The sequence below is a fragment of the Engraulis encrasicolus genome, chromosome 20, assembly GCF_034702125.1.
Source record: "Engraulis encrasicolus isolate BLACKSEA-1 chromosome 20, IST_EnEncr_1.0, whole genome shotgun sequence".
Lineage (NCBI taxonomy): Eukaryota > Metazoa > Chordata > Actinopteri > Clupeiformes > Engraulidae > Engraulis > Engraulis encrasicolus.
In genome coordinates, this window is record NC_085876.1 from 19,872,578 (window position 1) to 19,889,871 (window position 17,294).

A 17,294-nucleotide genomic window follows, 5' to 3' on the forward strand; every position below is an offset into this window, starting at 1 on the left:
GCAAAACACACCAACCAAGTCTTCGCTTTGTCTTTCTCTTTTTCTCTTTTTTGTCTTCTCTGTTTATGCCACACAGAGAGAGAGAGAGAGAGAGAGAGAGAGAGAGAGAGAGAGAGAGAGAGAGAGAGAGAGAGAGAGAGAGAGAGAGAGAGAGAGAGAGAGAGAGAGACAGACAGACAGACAGACAGACAGACAGACAGACAGACAGACAGAGACAGAGAGACAGAGAGAGATACATATTTGTACTTTTCCCTGTCTCACAAGTGTGTTTGTGTTTTTTTTTTCCAAAACACTTCAATTCAATCTTCAGCCAGTCTTTATGTCACTCTGGAGATTTCCCCCCTCTTCCTGTTACCATACTTTTCCTTAGTCACCTTTTTGTTCCCCGAGAGTGTGTGCTTTCCTCTCTGTTTCCGTTTTCAAACACACACACACACACAGATGTACACACACACACACATAACAAGTTTCATAGCAGTGAGAGTTAAGCTCACGTGACAGGTATGAGTGACTGTGCTTGTAAAGTGTGTGTGTGTGTGTGTGAGTGTGTGTGTGTGTGTGGTTGCGTCATACTGAGCACTCCCTTTAGAGGCGGAGTCTTGATGGTAAGACTGGAAGCGCCGAAATTCCCCTCTGCCTCAGGCTTGTTTATGGGTGTGTTTTCACATCGTAAAGCTCCTCCCCTTTCCACTCCCCCCCTGCCAAGGTGTACACACTCTTTAAAAGCACAGCAGCCACTGATTTGATTCCATATCAACAACAGAGACTTACGCGCACACACACACACACACAGTGACAGACACGCGCGCGCACACACACACACACCTCACAAACGTGCTCCTACACACCTGCACACACTCAAGCGCACCTAAGGACTGAAGGAAGAGAAGAAGTATTGACAAGAAGTATTGACAAGGGAGGACTAAAAAACACAGACAATTTCATTGTGGACTCAAAGAGAGGAGAGAAGAGCAGTGGAGTTTAGAGAGGACTTCAGGAATATTCCACATATTCTGTACATGGCAGAGGTGAATTTTATTGCACATACATGGCAGAGGTGGACAGTTTTCCCTGTTTGGTAGCTGTCCTGACTTGGATTGAAGCTCACTAGTGTTTGATCAATGGGCAATAATTGAGCATATATTTTTCATTACAATATGCAATGGAGGCTGATGACAATGATGATTAAGATGATGTCGAGGATGATGATTATTTTCGTTTATGTACTGTATGTGCATTTATTTGTTTTATTTAATATCATTTCAATTTGATTTATTACATGTTTATTTTATCTTATTCAATGTAGGTTAGGGCATTGCCAGCTATTGCAGCTATAAACTGTATAAAATTAGAAGAAAAATAGCCTCATGCTTTTAAGGGACTGAGCAGATGACGCAGCATTTGTGCGTTATTTTTATTTTTTTTCCCTTTTTTTATTTTTTAACTTTTTAATTTAGTAAGTAAAAGACCAGACAGGGACAAAGATTGTTATGCTTTTTGTCATGTGGACTCATCGTGAAAATCTCTTCTTTCCTCAATCTTTTCCCCTTCTCTCTTCTCCCTCTCCACTCTCTCTCCATCTCCATCTCCTTCTCCCTCTTCTTCTCCTTCTCCACCACTCTCTCCCTCTCCTTCTCCACCTCTCTGTCTATCCATCTCCATCTCCTTCCTCCTCCTCATCTCTCCATCTCCATCTCTCCATCCCTCATCCTCATCTTCCCTCTCCTCTTCAAAACCAACCACAACAACACCAATGCAACAACAACAGATTTACTCCGGTGGCCAGCTGCTTCACTTCGTCGATGGCTATGACGTGCGACGCAGCAACTGGATGCGCTACGTGAACCCGGCCCGCTCGCTGGCCGAGCAGAACCTGGTGGCGTGCCAGGACGGCCAGGACGTCTTCTTCTACACCATGAGGCCCGTGGAGCCCCAGCAGGAGCTGCTGGTCTGGTACTCGCCCGAGTACTCCCAGAGGCTGTGCAGCCAGCAGCAGCAGCAGCAGCAGCAGCCACGGAACCGGGACCAGCAGGAGCAGGAACAGCACATCAAACACAGTAAGCAGTACTTTTGATTTGATTTAATATCACTGCAGTGCAGGAGCAAGAACAGCACATTAAACACAGCAAGCCGTACACTTTAAATTATTAATATTATTATATTATTATTAACAGCACATCAAACACAGTAAGCAGTACACTTTATTTTATTAATATTATTATATTATTATTAACAGCGCATCAAACACAGTAAGCAGTAGACCTACACTTTATTTTATTAATATTATTATATTATTATCAACAGCGCATCAAACACAGTAAGCAGTACACTTTATTTTATTAATATTATTATATTATTATTAACAGCGCATCAAACACAGTAAGCAGTACACTTTATTTTATTAATATTATTATATTATTATTAACAGCGCATCAAGCACAGTAAGCAGTGCACTTTAATTTATTTATTACATGTAGTGCAGGAGCAGGAACAGCACATCAAGCACAGTAAGCAATGCACTTGGTCTTGGTAATACTTTATACACTGTAAAACATTGCAGCCCGTTAAACGTAAAAAAAGGAAGTCGCCCTGCTGCCTTAAGTTTGTAAGTTAACCCCTTAAGACGCGGTTTTATACATTGTTGTTATCAGTATGGTAATGACCAAGACGTGGTGCATTACTAAAGGCCCTGTGTTGTGTAATAGTATTGTAGTGCTATGGTAGTTACATTTCAATGACTATTACAGCGTGCCACTGGAGGTACAGCGCGCATTAAGGGGCTACCTCAACTTGAGAAAGCCTCGAGTTGAGTTGAGCCTCACAAACTTAAGGCAGCAGGGCAACTCAGCTTTTTATGCTTAACTGGCTTACTGTTTTTTCCATATAACTACATGTATGAACATGTACTGTCCAGGTGATGTAATGCACATCAAACACATCATAGGACGTGTCATTATGATGTGTGATGATGCAGACTAAATTGTAGTATTATTTGGTAATACCCCAATAGGTCTGATTCATGCTATTTATCTTGGTTATCTTTAATTGACATCACATGGTTTTCAGATACTATACAGTGGAAAAAGTGAAGGTGTTGAGTAAAAAAAAGAATATCATCAACTCTATTAAAAAAAACAAGTAGTGCATTTTTTTGACATAGGCTATTACTGTGTATTGAGTTTCAAGATCCATTCTCATTTGATTGTGGTCTGCACTTGAAGTGGTTTTGACAGTACGTGTGTGTGGGGGTTACGAGAGGTTTCTGTTTTTTTTCTCCTACACTTCGTTTGAACGCCCCAAGGCATGCCCATTCGCAGCCTGTCAGCCAGTTAGTCCACTCATCACCTGTCACTGACATCCTTTAATCGTCTGGATCGTGTGTGCCAGCGAAACAAAAGTAGTGAGCCAAAATACCAGCGAATCCTCAGCTCGTCCACATCAAAGGCATTCTCGCCTGGCGGCACGCTTATGTTTGTTTGTGACAGAGCGAGAACTGAGATCTTCCTGTCCGTGACAATGGCATGTTTGTGTTTGTGTGTGTGTGTGTGGGTGTGGGTGAGTGTGTTTGTACGTGTGTGGGTGTTGATTCCAATCTTCCTTGACCAGATTTATCAGAGAAAAAGAACAGAGAGAAATAGCGAAGGTGTGTCGTGCCGTGTCGTACACGTCCAAGCCACCTATTTTAAATCGGAGGGACGACGGGATGGAAAGTGATAGCGATCAGATAAGGCAGACGACAGCAAGGCTCCTGGGTCTGTGACTGCTGTCTTACTCACCGGACCTTCAAGACAAACGCCACTGTTGTAAAGCACTGAGTCACAGTGATACTTTACCATTAGGCGGCAGGCGGCTCAATTGTTGGCTTTGTTGTGTGACGGTCGGACTGCCACAGGTAATAATTAGGCAGAGTGTTAAAGGAAGGTCCCTGCTGCTGCTTTCGACAGCAGACAGGAGACAGGAAACTCAGGAACCCTTTTTTTAAAAAACGGCTCGTGTAGTCACGCAGCAAGATCCTAGAATTAATTATGGGTCTGATGACAATTTCTCAGACTGTTGCTTCCTTCTTCCTGAAGGAGCTCTCTGAATATCATTAGACAATTTTTTTTAGCTCGTGAGGCTCGAACAAGAATTGGGGTTATTATTATTATAATTATTATAATTATTATTATTATTATTATTATTATTATTATTATTATTATTATTATTATTATTTTTATTATTATTATTATTACTGCTACTACTATTGTTGTTTTTTTATGTACTGTATAATAGATCTTGAGGTTTGTAAGAAGACATTCGTTCATAACTGACAGAGGGACAGTAATATTTATCATAATCTGTAATCTAACCATACCAATGGTTGAGCAAACAGGCACGGCTCATGGAGAAATGTCAAAATATTGTTATGAGACTTAGTAGTATTGTTATGCGTCAACTTGTAGTAAAAGCTCTCAACTGGCAGTTTTGCTTGACATTTTCCCCACTTTCGACAGACGAGGTTTACAGTAACCGTGACTTTTTATGGCTTTAAAGGGGGGTACATGTTTTCACTTTCTTTTCCTTCAAATATCACTCATCAGCTAAAGTGACTCCCTGTGCTGTGAGGCAAAAAACATCTTATTTCACGAAACCAACACTGAAACACTGGAAAAACACTCGTCTTTTTCTATACAGTTTTGTGGAGATTTGAAATTACACTCCTTACTGTAAGTGTTGTGCTGAGTCAGGGCTCAAACATCAGCTGTTTGTTAATGTCACCTGTTTTGGTATTTTTAACTCTCCATGAGACTGTCACACGTTTCTGATCCCTGTAATGCAATTTACGGTACGTGCCTCAGTGTGGCTATCAGGTCTGGTCACAATGAAAATGGCATACTCATACACAAAATCACACACAGAGACATTTTCAGGAGCTCACACACATATATAGACACATATAGACACTAAACCACCCACACTCGAATACTCCCCCCCCCCCACACTCACACACACACTCACTCACAACGGCGTGGACTCCCACACAGTAATTATGTTGTCTAATGAAGTGATAACGGTACTGCCGCAGTGTCATACAGAAACTAAAGCCACATATCGCCTTACTGTCATCTGACAACTGAAAGCGTCACATCACCGTTTACCATAAGTGGGCAGGAAAGGGAGGATGTGGGAGGGAGGGTGTGTGTGTGTGTGTGTGTGTGTGTGTGTGTGTGTGTGTGTGTGTGTGTGTGTGTGTGTGTACGTGTGTGTTTGCTGAAGGAGGGAGGCCATCGCTCTGGTCGTGTGATCTGCTGACTCTTATGTCATGTTTTAAACTCATCGTGACTTTGGACTTTGGAGCAGATCGATAAAACGAGGGCGTTTATTTTTGTTTTATGATGGGCTTTTCTCTAGGGTTTGACCGCAATAATGGGAATTGCATTTGGAGTGCAGTTACGAATGGCCCAGTGAGGGTGATAAAAAAAAAAATCTCACCATCTGAGTCATTGATGATGAATTTCAGCTGACATTAATCCTTTACCTTTTCCTTTTTTTTCTTTTTTCTTTTTCCTTCTCTTTCCCATTCCCTCCTTCCTGCCTCTCTCTCTCTCTCTCTCTCTCTCTCTCTCTCTCTCTCTCTCTCTCTCTCTCTCTCTCTCTCTCTCTCTCTACAGAGCACTTGATTGACTCCGCAAAGAGCCTCAGACCTCACTGGGGCCTCACTGTCAAGTCTCCACCCAGCCCTGCATGGTCGGGAAGTGACCAGGAGGACGGGAAGAACAAGGTGGAGATGGAGGAGGAGGAGGAAGAGGAGGAGAGAGAGGAGTGTGACGAGAAGATCGACGTGGTCGGCATTCTAGAACGAGACACCCCGCCGGACACGCCAGAGGACCAGCAGGTCATGGACTTCAGCAGGAAGTCCGAGAGGGACGGAGAGGACGAGGACAACGACACAGATGCTGCCACCATCCCCTCTCCCCGCCCCGACTCCAGGGATGCCAGCCTGGGTCATCATCGCGTCTTCCAGGGGACCCCCCCTTCAGCCCCCGAGCTGCCCCTGCACCTGCACGGCCTCTACGGGCACCACCGCGAGGGCCTGAACGCCCCCTACCCGCTGTACCCATCTCCCAGGTCAATCCCACAGCTGTCAAACCCGCTGCTGCCTCCGTACAACCCCCACCACCACTACCCCCACCACACGCCTCTGCTGCTGCCCCAGTACCCCTCCCCATACCCGGGGCTGATCCCCTCCAGAGCTCCCCTGAGGTACGGCTCCTTCCTGGGCGGTGGCGAGGGTCTACCCTTCCCCCCTATGTCCCAGCCTGGGATGCCAGCCACCTTGCCCTATCCTCCACCACCACACGGTGGGCTGAAGGAGCGCATGCCCAATACCTCTCCTCCCACCGGAGCCCCCGCCACTCCGGAGCTCTCCCCCGTCCCGCTGCAGGACTCTACACAGGAGTTCCGCATCACCTCATTGGGATGTGAGGAGGCCATCAACCTGAGCCTGGCCAATGGGGGAAAGAGCGGTGGCGGTGGTCATGGTCCCTCGCCGCCCCCTCGCAGCCGTGAGTCCCCCGGCTACAAGGCCCTGCCCTACCCGCTGAAGAAGCAGAACGGCAAGATCAAGTACGAGTGCAACATCTGCCTCAAGACCTTCGGACAACTCTCCAACCTCAAGGTAAGCCCAGCTCTTTTTATTTATTTATTTATTTATTTTTGTCTGACCTAAAGTCAGAAGTTCATGAATTCATGAAGTAGTTAGCGGAGTTGTCAAATGTGGTCAGTCTCAGTGTGAGCTGAGTTAGCTGAGTGTGTTCCTCAGCTGATGTTCTGTGCTCGTGGTGTCATGTGTTCCTCAGCTGATGTTCTGTGCTCGTGGTGTCATGTGTTCCTCAGCTGATGTTCTGTGCTCATTGTGTGGTGTCTTCTTCAGGTGCACCTGCGCGTTCACAGCGGGGAGAGACCCTTCCAGTGTAACCTGTGCAAGAAGAGCTTCACGCAGCTCGCCCACCTCCAGAAACACCACCTGGTGCACACAGGAGAGAAACCGCACGAGTGCCAGGTGAGCCCACACTCTACGAATGTGTGTGTGTGTGTGTGTGTGTGTGTGTGTGTGTGTGTGTGTGTGTGTGTGTGTGCGTGTGTGTGTGTGTGTTTTTCACACATCTCTGTGTGAAACAAAACTGTAATAAAAATGGGGGCAAACCATTAGACTACTTTACATAACGCTGTTATCCAAAGCAACATACAAACGTTCAAATCAAGTGGTAAACCTGACAATTAGATAGCCCACAGGAGTCATTTAGGTAAGAAAATGAGGACTCCAGGCCCTACTATTAGATGATTTATCACCACCTCAAGGTTAGGTTCTTGGTCACCAGGTTGCCGTCACCGATAGTAAACGATAGGAGCTATTTGGTGTGCTAATCCCGTTTGTCGATAAACCACTAGGGAATTCCAGTTATGAAACGCCACAGGGAATTACCTGATCAACCTCAAGCCATGACGGGACGCCTTATTTGTGCTTTCCATTTGATTTCTATTTGGCTTTTTGTTGTTGATTTAGTTTCTTGTCCTTATCATGATGCGGCAACATGCGGGAAACACCTCAACTGGCCTGAAGTGACACAGCAGTACCTTCTGCTGTTGTTTAACTTTTGTGTCTTTGTCATGTAATACTATGCCCTGTCGTGCGAGCTGTGCTGTATGCTATATGGCGTGTGTAGTGCAGCGCTGTCACACCTCTGGCAGTCGTGTCAAAAAGCAATCAGGTGGCCTTTTGTGGCCATTGTAGTTTGTTATTGCTCAGGGCGTGCTGGAGGTGTTTGCCTCTGGTATAGTGACGTGATCTGGCAAATCGTGCAGGACGTGTTCAAAACAAAACAAGAAAGTTAAGTTACAGGCTTACAGTATCTAGGAACAAGGCGGGATTTCTTTTAGGTCTTTATTATTAACACTCCCTAGTTAAGAAAAGGTGTATAGTTAAAATGCACGTTTGCCTTCTGGGTGTTGGTTTGAACTCAGTGCCATGATGAAAAGGAATAACCCTTGGCCTTTCCTTTTTTTCTTTTGTTTCCCCGTCTCTTTCTTTCTTTCTTCATCTCTCTCTCTCTCTCTCTCTCTCTCTCTCTCTCTCTCTCTCTCCCTTGACCTTTCCCCTGCCGCCTCTGCGTTGCCAGGTGTGCCATAAGCGGTTCAGCAGCACCAGCAACCTGAAGACTCACCTGCGTCTGCACTCGGGGGAGAAGCCGTACCAGTGTAAGCTGTGCGACACCAAGTTCACCCAGTACATCCACCTCAAGCTGCACCGTCGGCTGCACAGCGCCGCCTCCGCCCCCGGCGCTGCCCCCGGCTGCATCTCCGCCCCCACTGAGGGCCCCCACCGCTGCAGCCTGTGCGAGGCGGCTTTCCTCCACCCCCCCAGTCTGCAGCTCCACCAGCGCCTCTGCTGCCTGGCCCCTTCCTCCGCCTCCTCCTCCGCCTCCATCACAGCCTCCTCCAGTGACCAGCTGCCGCCCCTTGCCGACCTGCGCACCGTGGGCCTGCTCCTGGAGCGCTTTGACGGGAGCCCCGAGGCGATGGCCCTGGCACGCAGCTCCGCGTTCGGCCGGCGTGACGGCGAGGACGCGCTGGAGTGCTGGCTGGCCGCGAGCGTGGCGGGTAGCGTGGCGGCAGCGTCCGTGGCGGGACGGGGAGCCGAGGGGAAGGAGGACCGGGGCCGGGGCGGCGCAGAGAGCTCTATGCGCCTCCTCCAGGCGCTGGTCGGTAAGCGGGGCGGCTCCCCCACCACCACCGCCCATGCCACCTCCCATCATCACCATCAGCATCACCAGGAGAGAGCCAGCGTGGTACGGTTCAACCCCCGCCCCCCCACGGTGATCAAGACCGAGGCGTGACGTCATATCATGGCGGTGGACTGATTTGCAGACTTTATTGAAAAACTATAAAACTTTCTATGAAAAAAAAGTTTTATAGTGCTTCAGATTAGCGACCTATGGGCTATCTCCCGACACCTGCCTGCTGAGCTGTGCAAAAACAATTGTACATCACGGACGTTACTACGTAAAATGAATGACTGAGCTGGAGAACATGAAGAGACTTGATTGAGAGAGAATGATTGTTTTCCTCATCACAACGACGAGCCATGCCAAATACTAAAGCAAGCGAAATGTCTGTCTGTCTGTCTTTATGTTTGTATGTATGTATGTCTGTCTTTATGTATGTATGTATGTATGTATGTATGTATGTATGTATGTATGTATGTATTTTGTAGCTCTTTCTTGTGAGGAAAAGAGAGAGAGAGAACGAAACCAAATCGGGAGCGAAAACCAAACTATGTGAAATTTTCCAAAGATGGCAGAGACGGGCTTATTCCAGCTTCCAACTCTGGCACTTTTCTGCTATTTTATACTTAACTTATTGCTTTGAGGTGTTTCTTTTGTTTGTTTGTGGTTGCCGTCATTGCTGGTGGCAATCTGTTGTTAGTTCTTCTGGTTATGCTTGTTTCTTGTTTCTTGTCACATGATCTCAGGCACAGGAGTATGGGTAATTCTCAGGAATAGAAAAAGCAAGGCATGCCAGTGTGTGTGTGTGTGTGTGTGTGTGTGTGTGTGTGTGTGTGTGTGTGTGTGTGTGTGTGTGTGTGTGTGTGTGTGCGTGCGTGCGTGCCTGCCTGCATGAATGCGTGTCTCGCCTTGCATATCAATGACAGAGGAAGGGAAGTGTTTCATTTTCTGAGTTTAACCATGCGACCTGATGTAGGCCAACTTGATGCACTTGCATTAGCTCTTTCTTTGTTTGTCTCAGGTGACAATCACTAGATGAATGAATAATATTTGCAGGACCAGTACGATATATGTACGAGACATTTAATTTATTAAGTTCATTCTGTAATGCATTCTAAACGGTAGCAGCTTGTGACAATGCACTGAACAAATTGATATTTTTGGTTGGATGACTGTGTTTTTGTTTGTTTATGTCTAACTTAAAAAAAAGCTTTACATATTTTTTATATATGACGATACATGATGTCATCTGGAGAATATAGGGACTTTCGTGTTTTTTGGGGGAATAAAAGTACATCCCTAACGTTGTTACTCTATGAATCTCAGGAATGATATTAACCAAATTAAAAAAAAAATAAGAACAAGAAGAGGTAAGAAGAAGCACAGATAAAAAAGACAGTCAATGCATGTATGTACCTCAAATTAGGTTTTCAGAATCTCGACTCTGGGAAATGATATTTGTGCCGGGAAAGCAGAAACCATATACTGTTACAGCCTCTGTGGCACTACCGAATAACAAACATGTTCTTCAGGAATTATTACTGCAAATGGGTTGTAATTTATTGTAGGCTATTTTGTTTTGTCGCTTACTTTTAATGTAGCTTATTTTTGAACTCAGTTTACAATATAATGTCTTTACTTTCTATGTGATAAAACTTATTTTCATTAAACATTTTTGTAAGAAAATATCAACACCATGACTTTGTGGTCCTTTTTGTGTGTACCCACGTGCCCACCAATATGTGTGTGCTCGAGTGCGTGCGTTTGTCAGTGTGTATGTGTAGACTAGAGATGGGATTTATGGCTCTTTGATGGGATCCGGATCTTAGTGGCTCGTTCCTTTCAAAGAGCCGTTCAAAAAACTCTTTTGGCTCTTTTTTAAATTATGTATTCAGTGTTAAGAATGTAATATTTTGACTGCATCTCAAGGTAATTTTGTGCAAACAACAACTGATTATTCTCCTGCTTCTAAAGACCGTTTTGCCTCTCTTTGAGGTAAACAATTGTGTTTTTTCCCAAATTTAATTACTCTGGTCGAGGTCACGTGCTTAAAATGAATGAAAAATGAACGAAATAACGGTCGATAACGGCTCCCCCAGCTGTGATCCGGTTGCCATCGTTCACTTCAGGGAGCCGTTCAAAAGAACCGTCTCGTTCATGAACAACACACCTCTAGTGTAGACTCATTGTGCACACCGTTGTGTCAGTGGAATATTGTACTAGTTCCTGAAAAGACTGCTGGATTACTACGACGCTACGTCACATGGTCTTTGGTAACACATTACGAGCATGCCATGGCCATTCTGGTAAGGGAACAGCACATTTACAGCAGGGACCATGTCAGGGCTTGCCTAGGCCAACAAAGTGGTACGGGCAATTTCAACCAAGACCGCTCAACCACGCATGACGTAAGAGAAACAATGAAGCTCCTGACAACTTTAATCAATTAGATTTTAAGTCATCTGATATGAGCTATTTTGTCTGTAATGGCTAAATACTTTATTTATATCAGACTGTCACTGAGAGGTCTGCTGTAGCGGCATGAGGACTGATACCATTGAGGTGAGGTGATCACCGGTCCTGCCCATGCCCTGTTATGCCATATGGCCAATCCAGCCGTGGGCCACGCGACGCGTTATGACTTTATTACGCGAAACACACAGGAATTACACAGAGAACTGATTTACCATCTTAGCACCTCAAGGAATATCCTAGTCGCCTAAATCTTACAGGGAATGTTTTCTTGTCTGCACCCCAGGCATGTGGTTCTCCTCTATGGTCAGACGGCTCACATACTGCTCACATAAGCAGTACCTAGAAAGCAGAGGAACTGAAACTAGTGGGTGTTGGGTTCTGGGTAGCGTACTCAACGTGTAAAGTGTAGCGTAAAGTACAAGTGCGTTCTACTCAGCATGCATTTGAAAATAAAAGGAAAAGCACAGGTTTCCTCATCATGGCCAAGTCGTGTGGTTAGGAGTTGGGGGAAATGCATGCAAGTTTGGGACAATGACATGTACGAGTGACAGAACCAGGGCAGGACTGGGGGAGAAATAGGGCCTGGGCACTTTTGGCTTGAAGGGACCCCTCATAATTAGCGGCGTAACACTGACTCACCGGTGGGCCTTGCACCCTTGTGGGCTCCTATTTTCAGAAATGTAAACGATATATTTTTTACATTTCTGAAAATAGGGACCCATGAGGGTGCAGGGCCCACTGTGAAATGCCCGCTATGCCAGATGGCCGGTCCAGGCCTGGACGGATCAGAGAGATGAAGGTCCATTGGGTTGAAATAGAACTTGTTTAAAAAGTCCAAAAGCCTATGATTACAACACTGGGAACTCCAGTGTATCAGATTACCAAAGGCTCTCTTGACATGGTGGCAACATTTCCTTCGTTTCTTGGCGTTTCTCTTTGCATGTGTGTGTGTGTGTGTGTGTGTGTGTGTGTGTGTGTGTGTGTGTGTGTGTGTGTGTGTGTGTGTGTGTGTGTGTGTGTGTGTGTTTGTGAGAGAGAGAGAGAGAGAGAGAGAGAGAGAGAGAGAGAGAGAGAGAGAGAGAGAGAGAGAGAGAGAGAGTAGAAAGTTTGGTTACAGAGAAGGCCTGGTTGAGCTTCTCTTATGAGTTTGTGGAACCCGATGTGTGTTTTTCGATCACAATAAAATAAAACATGTATATGTTTTTCTTCACTCACAGATGGAGGAGATCAAAATAGCACACCTTTTCAATGAGGCTTTGATGTGTGTGTGTGAGTGCAGGCGCGGAGTGGCCGTCGGGAGATCGGGGACTTGTCCCTGTGGGCCGGGGCCGTGAAATGTAATATCGCGGTCTGCCTGAGCTGGTCTCCGGCCCTGAACCTTCAAGATTATTGTTAAATGCACTACATTCCCTATTTCCACTTCTCTGTTAGTTCTTGTAGATGACTAGCCAGTATTTATACCGTATACCAGACGGCAATACCTCACTGACGGTGTCAAACAGTAAATTGGCCACACCCCTTCTCTACTGATAATTTTCATACACCGTAGATCGCGGAAGTTTACAAGATCTTAGTAACACAGTTTCGTTTTCAGTATTTAAATAACCTGTGATATGTAGATTGGTTACCAAAGGATGGAAATATTAATAAATTATGATTTATTTTCCGATTTCCACACGACTGTTACAGTTTACAGTCTTTCCAGTCCAGATTCACTTGCTCTGTGGTTATTGAATTGGGTTACGAATAGACTCCACCAAGTGGTAAGGAAGAGAACTGCACCTAACAGAAGCAATGGGTTTTGTTTTGATTTGTTAGAACTACCAGTATATCTCCTTATAGTCGAAATAATATTATTATCATACATATATTTATATGTGGTACATTTAGGATGTAGAATATGTCTGAAGAAATGGAACAAAATAATTACCACACAAGATTCTGATGTGACCAGTGCAGGGTGTGTAGGCTAAGCTGTGGATTAAAGTAAACTTATTGCAAGAAACAAAGACATTTGCTGCGACGAAGACAGTGTTTTAAGGTAGGCTTACACAGTTTGGTTATACATTTTGTTGACTTATGGTTGTGCTTTGAAGTAGCTAGGTTTGGCTTATTTGCTGCATGGTGGGTTTATTGCACAATGTAGACAGACTTTTTGTAAGCTATAGGCTACTATACTATATTTTGTAAGCCTACTCTTCTAAAAATCCCCACACTCAAAACTTTGTGCCCATGCTCATCCTGTCTTCCTTAAACGATATTTCAATTTCAAACTGTCAAAATGACAGTGGAGTGCACATTTGCATGGAACAGTAGCGTGATGTAGCCTAACCTAGTAGGCCTATGAATGCTTTGGACTGTGATGATGGCTCCAGTGGTGTAGTCTACTTTTTGAAGTGGGTATACTGTATATTTGAGCATTTTTTGATGTGTACTGTATATATTTGTGCTATTGTAAATGATAGATCAATCAATTTTAAGTGGTTATACTGTAATCCCTGAAATTTTGAAATGGGTGCGTATACCTGCGTTTTACGTAGACTACACCACTGGCTGTGCATTTCATCAAGGTGTAGGCTAAATTCTCCAATTCAGGTTGATATTTTGACAACACTAATGTTCACATATAGTATGACTGCAGATTTCGTGGCTTTTGTTTTTTTGGTTAGGAAACCATGTTGTTCGCTTTGTTTGTTTGTTTGTTTTTTTTTTTTTTTTAAAGAGGGCCGCCAAGGGGAAAATTCTCCCGGTGGGAAAAGGTGGGCCACTCTGCCCCTGTGTGTGTGTGTGTGTGTGTGTGTGTGTGTGTGTGTGTGTGTGTGTGTGTGTGTGTGTGTGTGTGTGTGTGTGTGTGTGTGTGTGTGTGTGTGTGTGTGTGCGTGCTGTGTACATGTTTGTTTCCAGGTAGACAGATGGACAGTAGGATGGGGCTTCAGGCAGTGTGTGTAAGTGTGAAAGTATGTGTGTGTGTAAGTGTGAAAGTATGTGTGTGTGGGGGGGTTGCATGTCTATCACAGAAGCATCCGTGGCTAAGGCGTACACACACATGCACCCTCGAAAGAAGTGTGTGAAAGGCCATGGGGCCACGCTAGTCGCTATAAATGTGGTTTTGGAGAAAGCAGCAGCAGCAGCAGCAGCAGCACACACACACACACACACACACACACACACACACACACACACACACACACACACACACACACACACACACACACACACACACACACACACACACACACACACACACACACACACACACACAAAAGCGGTTACAATACAGTAGCTGAAAGAAAATAGAGAATAAAGACAGACAGGCAGAGAGAGAGAGAGAGAGAGAGAGAGAGAGAGAGAGAGAGAGAGAGAGAGAGAGATTTATTTTTGTGTACTGTATGCATGCATGTGTGCGTGAATGCGTGCTTGTGCAGGCACATTCATGTGTTTGTGTGTAAATATTTGGATCTTGTACCTTAATGCTTGTCTCTTGGGTCCAAATAAAAGTCCAAATCAAATGTGTGTGTGTGTGTGTGTGTGTGTGTGTGTGTGTGTGTGTGTGTGTGTGTGTGTGTGTGTGTGTGTGTGTGTGTGTGTGTGTGTGTGTGTGTGTGTGTGTGTGTGTGTGTGTGTGTGTGTGTGTGTGTTGTGATTTTGCATGATTCATTCTTGCATGGCGATACCATTTGTCTTTCTGCAAGCTCACATCTCACTTCCTGTCCCAGACTTGTATCTTTCCATCCAAAGACCTGCCTGGTAAAAGTACTGTATGCTATAAAGGTCATGTGCAGGTCAGATTTTTCACACAAAAAAAGACGTCCACTGTAAACAACAAAAAAAGTTTATAGAGAGAAGAAAAGGAAAATTTGCATGTGCAAGCACATCGGGGAAAAGGGACAGATTTTCATAAGAAGTTTCTGAAAGACTCAAGAAGTCCCCTTCAATTTTTATTTTTTAAATCTAGAAGTAAGGAACCCCTTAGTTAGCGACAGAGTAGGTTGTCTATGGTAAATTCCTTTGCAACCAAGTAAGTTACTTAGTTTGCAGTGATGCTGTTGAGAAACTCACCCGAGACTTATAGAACATTCTCAGAAGATAATTGTACCCTCTTCATATGGCAGTTAAAATGTGCTCAGGGTTCTGAACGGACATGAACAGCAGTGATCAGGGAACAGTGACAAAAAGCGTTGTCATGGCCCTGCTGTGGCCGTGGCCGGGGCCTAATGGTGGGGCACTGGGCCACTACACCGGTGACCCGGGTTCGACTCCGGCCCGGGTCCTTTGCCGACCCTTCCCGGCCGTCTCTCTCTCCCCACTCGCTTCCTGTCCTTGTCTTCATTGTCTTGTCACCATGGGGGCCGCTAGGGGGGGAAATGTGGTACAGATTGTAAGGGCCCAAGCACTGAGAGGGGTCCTTAAGGGTGCCAAAGCACTGAGAAGGGCCCTTAAGGGGGCCCAAAATCCGAGTCTTTCATGGGGCCCAACTTTTCTGGCAGGGCCCCTGCTTGTCACGCAAGTGGAGGCAAAGGGCGCAAAAAAAAGTGTTGGCATAGAAAGCTTCCTTGGAAATTGAAACGGAGCAAGGCGTTCATCAAGAAGCATTTACATTCATTTTTCAGGCTGTCAAAGCAAACAAGGTGCGGTGAGGTGTCAGATATCTGGACTACCTTAGAATTTCACTTTTGTCACCATGTGACACGCACAGAATTGTGTCTTTCTCCCTCCATTTCCTCATTCGCTACATCACGCACGCACGCACACACGCACACATGCACGCACGCACACACATGTAGGCACAAACACACACACATACAGTACACATGTGCACACATGCATATGCACGTGTGCACACACACGCACACACACGTACGCATGCACAAATGCACACACATATGCACAAATGCCCACTATGTATGTATGGTTGCACACACACACACACACACACACACACACACACACACACACACACACACACACACACACACACACACACACACACACACACACACACACACACACACACACACACACACACACACACACACACACACACACACACACACACACACACACCATGCTCATGCAGTTGCATCACTCTAGTCCTTTCTGTAGCCAACGCAAACGTTTCTACTATTCAGACGGCAAATGTTTTGACAATATACTTTACGTTAAGGTGCACTGTGTAAGATGGTGGCCAGAGTAGGTATTGCAACTATCAATAGCAACAGTCAATACAAAGTATAGAGAGGCAGCTTTTAGCACGCAGCAAGGTGCTGGAACCAACTTACTGATTTTATTAAAAATGCACCCACCATAGAAAGTTTTAAATCTAGACTCAAAACTCGATTATTCACAGATGTCTTCCAAAAACCATACCTTTATATGTCTTATCTCTGCTATTATTATTTGTTCTACTTACTCAATGTTATGCATCCAAATGTTTCAAACTTTCTATGACTGTAATGCAATATTTTTTTAATCTTGATTTTTTTTACATCATATGTTGATCATAGGTTCTATTTGAATGTTTCTATCTAATACTTCTTTTTCTTTGTTTCCCTTGTTTTACCTTTGTTTTTATGTGAAGCACATTGATTTGCACCCGTGTATGAAATGCGCTATATAAATAAATTTGACTTTGGCTTTGACTATGCTGCTGAAACTGTGCAGCCCATTGCCAAATTTAATCTTTTATGAATATTTGCTAAATAATACACTGATATTTACAAGTATGACCAAAGTTTAGTATGCATTGCCGCTAAAAGACTATTCATGGAAATTCAAAATGGCGGAACATGGAGAAGATCCCCTTTTTCATGTATGAAAAGTGCAATTGGTCGTGAGCTTAGAATTATAAGGTTCTATATCCGTTAAGGGTAGGTTCTGAGATATTGAGCATCAAAATTTTTACATCCCAGCTGTTTTGTGAGATAGAACGTTTTTATTTCATTAATAACAATGTAAAATAATACTTTTTTCACAGAAATAACACCACACAGGCATTAATAAGCATGTAATGGGTCAGATTATGTAAAAAAATTCAATTTTACCAAAAATGGAGAT

At 44.6% G+C, this 17,294-nt stretch overlaps 1 protein-coding gene across 2 annotated transcripts in view; it reads left to right on the forward strand.

The window, feature by feature from the left end:
- Positions 1 to 10,457, forward strand: part of LOC134436385 (PR domain zinc finger protein 1-like) — a 20,102-nt gene extending 9,645 nt beyond the window's left edge. The window contains exons 1-5 of one of the 2 annotated variants that reach the window (XM_063185571.1): positions 773 to 1,028; positions 1,769 to 2,057; positions 5,652 to 6,658; positions 6,914 to 7,042; positions 8,160 to 10,457. In XM_063185571.1, the coding sequence (XP_063041641.1) occupies positions 1,020 to 1,028; positions 1,769 to 2,057; positions 5,652 to 6,658; positions 6,914 to 7,042; positions 8,160 to 8,876 (2,151 nt within the window). In that variant the 5' untranslated portion in view covers positions 773 to 1,019 and the 3' untranslated portion in view covers positions 8,877 to 10,457. Of the gene's footprint in view, positions 1 to 772; positions 1,029 to 1,768; positions 2,058 to 5,651; positions 6,659 to 6,913; positions 7,043 to 8,159 lie in introns of those variants that run through there. The other variant, XM_063185570.1, reaches the window with a different exon arrangement.
- Positions 10,458 to 17,294: the final 6,837 nt, after the last annotated feature.